The sequence below is a fragment of the Micropterus dolomieu genome, linkage group LG08 (assembly GCF_021292245.1).
Source record: "Micropterus dolomieu isolate WLL.071019.BEF.003 ecotype Adirondacks linkage group LG08, ASM2129224v1, whole genome shotgun sequence".
In the NCBI taxonomy this organism is placed as follows: domain Eukaryota; kingdom Metazoa; phylum Chordata; class Actinopteri; order Centrarchiformes; family Centrarchidae; genus Micropterus; species Micropterus dolomieu.
This window is the reverse complement of record NC_060157.1, coordinates 4,907,724-4,916,459: the sequence shown is the minus strand read 5'-3', so window position 1 is coordinate 4,916,459 and position 8,736 is coordinate 4,907,724. Positions and strand designations below refer to the sequence as shown.

Below are 8,736 nucleotides of genomic sequence, written 5' to 3'. Positions count from 1 at the left end.
GGTTGTTTTTTAAATCTGCTATATAAATAAACTTGAACTTGAACAATGCTTAGCAACAACAAATATTCTAAATAAAATGCTTGTGTTTCGAAACATCGCAATTTTGAAACAGCGCGTTATTGAAGTCATGAAATGTTGCAATTTGTTAGGTTTATGTCACAAAACTACTTGATGAGGAGTAAAAGATCATGGGTTAAAATAACTACGTAGGTCAGTTAACACGTAAGTTAACTTACGTCACTTGCATAACTTACGCAACTCATGTAACTTAAATAGTTCAAAGTCGGGGTTCTGGCCCTCCATCCACCTCAAACACCACCTTACTCAGTCTTTTCTGTTAAATATCATATACCTTTACCGTCAGAATCTGCAGCTACAGGCCTTCCCCCAATGCGTTGAATTGCATTTTTATGCCCAGTGACCAGGACTACCAGGACAACCGGGACAGCACAACTCATTCCGTCAATTTTAAAGCACTAGCAATAAAGATTTACTTAATTCCTCTAACCCTCAGTGTCTCTCTATCTATTGAAACCTTATCTTTATGTTTAATCATAAAACAACACTTCGGATCGATGTGACGAAACAGAATGGTTCTACAGTGATAATGCAGCTAATGAATCAACCTTTTTCAGAGTTACTGGGGAGCCAGGCTGCTGATATATCTGAATAAGATTCTAATCTGGCTGTATTTATATCCTGGCATGCAGTGTCCTTTCCAATCTTAAAGTCAGATCTTTCATTGGTTTCTTTATATTTATGACATGTAAATTATGGATATACTGAACAGGTTCCATTTGGCTGAAGGTGCTTTATTGTTGTTCTTTGTTTTGTCCAATGGCAAGTCGTTTAACATTGCCTGACACACAAATCATGGCTGGAATAGTTATATCTCAGTTTTAATCACATCATAATGTTCGATGCTCAGGTATGACCCTGAGAATGCAAACTCAGGTGGATTGACTGCGTTGCTGGTGTGTGAGCCTCTGAGTCTGACATGGCAGTGTGCAGCCAACTTTGTTAGTTTCTCCATTTAAATAGCCAGGGCAGTGTGCTAACACCAGATTTTTATTCTGCACATACACCGGACGGACATCTAGCAGACCGTGAGGAAATATTTGCAAGACTGACAAAAAGAAAAGTATTACTTTAGAATCGTTTAATCCACCTGTAAAACTCTATACGTTCAACCACCTTGGTGGAAAGGCATAGAAACCAAGCTTTTTGAAGTTTCCACAGTCTTTGAGGATTTGGGGTGCCATGTCATCTGCTGGTGTTGGTCCACTGTGTTTTATAAAGTCCAGAATCAATGCAGCTGTCCACCAGAAGATTTTAGAGCACTTCATGCTTCCATCTGCTGACAAGCTTTAAGGAGAGGCTGATTTCCTTTTGCAGCAGGACTTGGCACCTGTCCACAGTGCCTAAATCTCTAGTTACCGGTTTGCTAACCGTGGTATTACTGTGCTTGATTGGTCAGCCCACTCGTCTGACCTGACACCAGACCCAACAATACAGATGCGCTGAAGGCCACTGTCAAAGCTCCTTCTCTAACACCTCAGCACTGCTACAGGTTGATTATTGCCACACAATACTGATGCAGTAATTCGTGCAAAAGGAGCCTCGACCAAGTTAGAGTACATAAATTAACATACTTTTTAGAATGTTGACATTTCTGTATTCTATAAAATTCAAATATTTTCAGATACTGGATTTTTATTTCCTTGAGCTGTAAGCCATAAAACAAAAACAGGCCTTGAAATATTTTACTTTACTTTACTTTATGTGTAATGAATTTTGAGTATATGAAAGTTTCACTTTTTTAACTAAATGAAGGAAGAACTTTTCCACGATATTCAAATGTTTTGAGAAACGGAGCTCATTTCGCTCAGTTAGTACAGCATGCGGTTCAAATCCAGTTTCCACCCTTTCACCTCAATCACTTCAGTCAACTGGGTGGCAGCAAATGAGAAATAACTAGAATCATTTCTCATTGATCTGCCCGCTCCTGCGCTGCGGGCAGGTAGCGTTGCTGCAGAAAGGTTTAAATATTCTGTCTTTATTCCCGGGGCAAAACAAGGTTAAGAAACCCTCTGTTCATTTATCTTCCACCAGACAGCCGGCATGCTACATTGCTGGCCTGGATGCACTAACAAGTTGATTAATGGCTGTGGTGTGTGGGCCAAATTTTTCTCCCTTGCCTTCTTGTCTATGCTCTATCTGCCAGCTACAATCGGTTCACTATGAAGGAAAGTTATCTAACAGGGGCAAATAAGGCTGAGGGAGAGGACGCCGTCTCATTCACCTCCAACACAAATGAACAGAAATATTTTTGTGCAGAGGGTTAGATGAGGAGTATGGTCACTGTCTACTGTTAGCTCAAGGACATGTGGCTGGAAAGGACACATTATGTGCTACATTATGAGCAATCGGCCTTCTGCTTTTATACAGTATAACAGTTATCTCTTGTGCACAGGAAAAATCAATGTAATGTTTCTTTTCATATTGTCGGCGAATGATGTAAAGACACAGAAAAGTCCATACAATCCGGGGTTATGCTGATGATGTCAATGTCGTACATGTAAACAGCTGTCCTCAGCTGACCTGACAAAATCTTTCCCAATTTGTTACTGTGAAAGTTATTTAACAATGAATAACGCTCTGATTTGAAAAGTCACATTTTTTTGGACTAGGAGGTGTAGACTCTCAGCTTCTTCAACTGAATTCAAGTCTGCTTTTGTTGAATGCTTCGAAAAGGGTGTTATCTTTTCATCAAGTTTGAAATGTTTGAGTTAGAGAGATTTCAGGAAATCAACACACAGTATGCAAAAGTAATGCAACGTGTGTAAGAATACCTACTAGTTTTTTGTCTACCAGAAACAAAACCTTTTTAATATTCTAATAAACCAGGAGACATGGCTTCTGAATTTGCTGAAGAAAGTATGGATTGAGTAAAAACATTAATATTTCATTTAAATGTTTATGTATTATTTATTTTTAAAATGTTCTGTGAAATCTAACTAATATATCTATGAAATTTATATAATAATAAATAATGTTAATAATTTGTGCTTTCTGAAAGTGAAGAATTGATTATTGAAAAGAAGGAAAGCAGGAACCTAAGTAAAGTGTCTTCAAACCAAGGCACATCAAACTTACATGTTTGTCAAAATAAAGATTTTGGGGCAACTCTGTTTGTCAAATTAATTTTATTGTCATGGATTTCAAGCTGGCGGCTCACAGGGACGTGAAACATCCATATATCACAGAAATGTCAGTCAGGTTTGCACAAAATCATAACTCCGCAAAATGAGAAAATATCCTGGGGCAAGGCAGCAATGCATGTGAACCTGTTCCGAGCTGCCTAACAGACAGGAAAGTACAGCAAGTAAAGGGAGGCTGCAATACAACAGTGTAGAGGAAGGTCATGAAGTATGTGAACTAAAAAATATCTTCCCACAGTGCAGAGGCAGGGATGAGCAGCTTATAAATGTCTTTTTGAAACTGAAATCTCTCAAACCTTATAAGATGTAAATGTTTCTGAGATTCTGAATACGTTTTTTTCTTATATAAAAAGGGTGTTAGGACTGAGGTGCCACATCATTGAGTAATACCATTCAAAAGAGAGTTGCGTATGGTTTATACAACATATAATCTTTATCTTAGTTCAGGCTCTCGAAGGACAATTTTCTATTTGACATTTATTTTCTTTAAAGAACATTTCTGCATTTTTATCGTCAGTCTTCTTCTGATGTTTAATTTTCTATCTCTAATATTTTCCTAAACAGAATTCACCCAAAACAGACGATTCCACATAATGGGGTGGCACCTATGACCGGGCCCCGTTGGCTGAGAGGGGTTAGGGGGAATGGACTAGTATTGGACAGCATGGTGAGAGTTTCCTTTCAAAAAAGTTGCTGAAAGTTGCTCCTCAGGCACAAATGAACAGGACTGCTCCAAACAGAGGGTGTAAATTTAGAGGGTCTTCATGCTGTATGTACAGATTGTAAAGCTGTTAACACTCAATGTCTTTTACTGTAGCGGTATGAACTTAAGTTACATCATCATGTGGCTCATGTCCTTTGTATGATTTTAATTTAAGAAAGAGAAGAAACATTTACAGAAAGAAAGAAAGTAAATTTACCATCAAACATATTAATTCACTGGCCATTTACTGTTTAGCTGATTACCTAAAGACCTCTTGATTGATCAGTCAGACCATCTATTGCTGCTAATAGATCTGTAGTTGTATTTGGTGTAAAAAAATCAACCTCTGAGCTTAAAAGATCTCACTGAATGACTCATGTGAGAATCTCATGGGGACCACTAAAACACCCAAAGACTCTGACCATGAGTGTGTTTGCTGGAGGTCATATAGTGGATTCAGAGCTGTTGTCACAGAAAGATGGAGATGGGAAGGTGGAAGGAAAAAACAGAGGGTTGAGAGGGTCTGAAGAGCAGGCCACAGCTGTGGAGGAACAACTGCCTGTGTGTTCATCCCTCTGGCTCTCAGTGTGGAGAAACGTCTTAATGAGGACACATCTGAAGCCCCCTCTGTCTAACAGCAAGAACACAGATATCTTTCTTCTGATTCTGTTAATATGCTGCACTTCAGCACAGCACCCCGGTTCTGAAGACACTTCAACACCTGCAGGTGCTACAAAACTCCAGGTGTAACAAGTTATTACAAAACACACCAGGTCTGCTTTTAATGAACATAATGATCAAGAATTGCAAAAAAAAGTGTTCTTTTCCACATGCATTTCTTTGTAATGATAAAACTGAATGAATTATGAATTACAATATTTTGGAAATATTAACAATGTTTGCATTTTCATCCATATTTTTCATCTATTTTGCACAAAGATAATTGGATGGGAATACTCTGCATGTATTTCCTCACCTTCATTAACTCCCATCTCGCCATCTCTATTAATTTTTATCCACCGCTCAAGCTTGACGGTTTTTCTTTCTCTTCTCCCGCTATTTTTCTTATTATTAAGTTATTGTCTCTCAGTGAGTTTTTCTTTGTTTCATCATTTATCTCTCACTCTCTTATCTGCAGAGGTTGTCACTATCAGGCCCTTGCCAATTTACAGTGGAGTCTGACATAGGCAGTCAATCAAAAAAATTGGATCTGGGCAATGAATCGAAATGAGCATTAGGGCTTACAGTGTGAGTATAGCTTAAGAGTATTGATTTTAAAGAAAACGAGCCGATGAGAGTCGTAGTATTGATAAAATCCTATCGATACCGATCCCTAAAAGTTTAACACTACAATTTATCTAAAACTCTATTTTTATTGGGGACCCACTCAAATGACCAACTGTGGTTCCGGAGACAAAGCGAAAAACAACATAACTGACGCTGTTGAGAAACTCATCTAAATTGATGATGGCTTCTCAAATATTGTCTTTGACATATCTAGTCTACTTAATATAACATTAATCTTGATTATTTTACAATTGATGTGCTTGTTGTTGTTGCTGGACAGGAGAGGAGAGGAAACAATACAGTGGAGAGGAGAGCAGATTAGGAGAGTAGTATGAGAACATGTTTTTAGAAAGCAGTGTCATCAAGAAAATCTGTGAATGTAATTTTCCAGGACCTTTAGCTGCACCTGTTTTTGCTTACAAAATAATAACAAACGGTGTAACTGTGTCAGCATAACTCTGGGCATTATTATTATGGTGGCTGAGAATAACTACCCTACATCACAATATTTAGTTTAATCCAAATGTGTTTCTCTGGTGTCTCTGAGGTGTCTGACCACAGCTCTGCCGAACAGCAGAATGCAAAATACAGCTGTCATGACAGCATATGATCTTAACACAGTCTTGAGAGCTGTCAGGAAGTCAGGATGTGATGTCACTGATTGTCCTCGCCCCAAATGGGCGTAGACCAGAAGTCGTATCTCGGCGGCCTGCTGACCCTGCAGCCAGCAACAGTAGACACCTAATTAACAAAAAGAATATTTAAGTGACATTAAACAAAATATTCTGGTTATCACACCAGGTTGAAATGAGAAAAACAGGCATTCAAAAGAGGAAATGGATTTCAGCAGGATCACATTAAAACACCAAAACATCATAGATGATTGCAGGGGGCTACAACACATACACTGGAACTAATGCGGTGATGAGGGACAGCTGAGCAGCCAGGTGCCTGGATCACATGATTGACTGAGGTGAGAGTGTTTTTGCACAAACTGGGTAGTGAGTAGCTTACGCTGACCTGAATTGGCAGCTTGTGAGACAGTAAAGTAAACAAAACACCACCCGAAATCAAATCACCACACATTTTTCACAAACTTGTACTTGCTGACAATAAGCAGTGGTTGGTACCTGAGTCCTGGGTTTTTGCAGGGTTAAACACCAGGTGGTGTCCGGTGTCTATCAACAGCCTGGGGGGCGTGGCGCTGAGGTTATGACCTGCCGAGTGTTCAGATCGGTAGATGGGCTCAGATCCTCTGTCCCATGCCACAGCCATGTCAGGTCGTGCCCCGGGACAGCCCAGGGTCAGAACACGGTCCGTAGGGTGGTTCAAGTACAACACTGGTACCTCCTCAGAACTACAACACAGAAACAGAGATCCATGATTTAGTATTCTATATGGTCATGTTTTCGTAAAAAAGTTTGTTTTTAGAAATAAATAACAGTTTGGACCTGTTAGTAGTTATCAACTTTGACATTGTTAGAATGATAAATTTGCTGCTACAAACACCTGAGTCCAGAACAAAGTATCAGATTCATGGTTCCCGCTGGATGATTATTGCTGATTTTGGTGACCCACTGACTGTCTTTATCAACTGTATAAGATCAACTTTCTATTTGAACAAAACGTTCTTTGTTACCTGCAGCTCTTTTGTATGGTGTTGGTATAATTATTCTAGTGGATGCTAGTGGAGCCTTACACTCCTTGTCAGGACTAATGAAATGATTGCAGCATTTAAACCTTTGACTGATCATCAGTTATATTTGTTTTATGTTTTATGCATAAATCTGTTTCTGTGTTAAAATGTACCCATCACCTAAATGTCTGAATTTAACTGCTTTTAACTAAAGCACTTCACAATAAGCCTCTCATTCAGTCTTGCAGATATGTGTCAGGGGGAGCAGACGATCTGTTGATTTAGTGAACAACCTGCTCTACCTTCCTTCTGAGGCTACAGCCACCCCACCTGTCTGATGTATGTACCTCTTTATATTTATCTACATGCTTACTTGTACCCCAGAAATGCCATCGGAGCAAGGATTTTGGAGGATGGAGGAGCTTGAGTTGGACAAGTCACTTCACAGCTTTTGACCTCCAGCTTGGCTCCAACTCGCATCAGTTGCCCAAAAGGCACCCCTCCTGAGCCACATGACGCAACTGTCTGATTGACCCGTCTGTAGCGTATATGCAGGAAGTGGGAGTGGACGTAGCAGAGTCCCACACGAACCTGCTCTCCCGGTACTCCACAGCGATCACAGACTGACCAGGGCCGGAACGTGGTGAAGATCCGGTACAACGGCTGAGCAGAGCCGAGTCGTTTTGTTTCATTACTTTCCTCTGTTATAGTTTCTGGAGTGAGCCTATGAGCATCAAATCAGAATATGAATCCCTTCATGATCAGTAGTTCAAAATGGGTTACATGGGTAAGAAAAATATAATTTGTTCAGAATCTATAAAAAATGTATGACATACTTATCAGTAAAATAACACATACATCATCATCACAATTTGACAGCTGTTATGTCCAATTTTTAATAAAGCCACAGTCATTGACTACCCGTCTTTCGCGTGACCTTGGAGTGAAGCTGAGTGTGTGCGCCTCCTGAATGTCCAGGTCGTAACCATAGAAGAAGTCTTTGTGGGCAGAGCCACAGATATAGATGCCGGAGTCGTGAGGCCCCGCTCTGAAGATCAACAGGCTGAAGAGACGAATAGAGAATCGACTCTCCAGGCTGCCGCTGTGAGGGATGTGACTGGGGTCCAGCAGCTTGTTGCCATGGTGATCTGTCAGGACTCTTGTCTCCTTGGAGCTGCCCAGATGTTTCTTGAAGAACCAAACAACTGACTGGACCTGAAACACACAGGCAACTAAATGACCAAAATATATGGTCGCTTGTCTCATTTGTTTTATCATATTTGCTAAAACTGTCACTGTATCTGTCACGACATAGTGACAGTTTTAGCAAATATGACAAAAAGTTATTTTTAAAAGATTTCCCCACTGCTGCTTTAAAGAGTGGGACATGAAAATTACACAGACATGCATGTAGTGGTTTTACCTGTTCTGGTTTGCAGTGGCAGGGCATCTCCAAAGTGACTCCAGCCAGAAAGGCAACGTTGATGAAGGTCAGGAAGGCAGGACAGGCTCTTTTAGCAAACACATCCTCCTTATCCTCAGGAGCTTCATAGCTCCACAACTCAGGACACAGGAGGAGGAGGAAGAGGAGGAGGAGGGGAGAGGATGGTGGAGGGGGCATTAGGCTCTCTGAGGACAAAGAGGGTTCTTACAAGCTACAAAAGTCACAACTTCAATAAAATATTTCTGCAGAATCTCGGAGAAGCCTCCGGAGTGTTTGTTCTGTCTTATTTAACATCTGAAGAATGAAACTCAAACAAGGTTACTTTCAAAACAAAACAGCTTTGATGGAATCTTATGAGATCACTAAGGACCCACCCTCTGTTGTCAACGCAAACAACCCGTATTATTACATTTTCTGACATAACACAAACTAGTCTTTGTTTGTA

The 8,736-nt window shown here is 40.1% G+C and overlaps 1 protein-coding gene and 1 long non-coding RNA gene across 2 annotated transcripts; one reads left to right on the top strand and one right to left on the bottom strand.

The window, feature by feature from the left end:
- Nucleotides 1–5,711: 5,711 nt before the first annotated feature.
- LOC123975795 (Ig-like V-type domain-containing protein FAM187A) lies at nucleotides 5,712–8,601 on the bottom strand. Its single transcript, XM_046057554.1, has 5 exons — nucleotides 8,271–8,601; nucleotides 7,785–8,062; nucleotides 7,221–7,571; nucleotides 6,342–6,568; nucleotides 5,712–5,952 (listed from the first exon to the last, which is right to left on the bottom strand). The coding sequence occupies exons 1-5, from the start codon at nucleotides 8,466–8,468 to the stop codon at nucleotides 5,726–5,728; spliced, it is 1,281 nt and encodes a 426-aa protein (XP_045913510.1). The 5' UTR covers nucleotides 8,469–8,601; the 3' UTR covers nucleotides 5,712–5,725.
- LOC123975796 lies at nucleotides 5,913–8,736 on the top strand. Its single transcript, XR_006826161.1, has 3 exons — nucleotides 5,913–6,184; nucleotides 7,088–7,634; nucleotides 7,752–8,736. It is a non-coding gene; the product is annotated as an uncharacterized LOC123975796 (long non-coding RNA).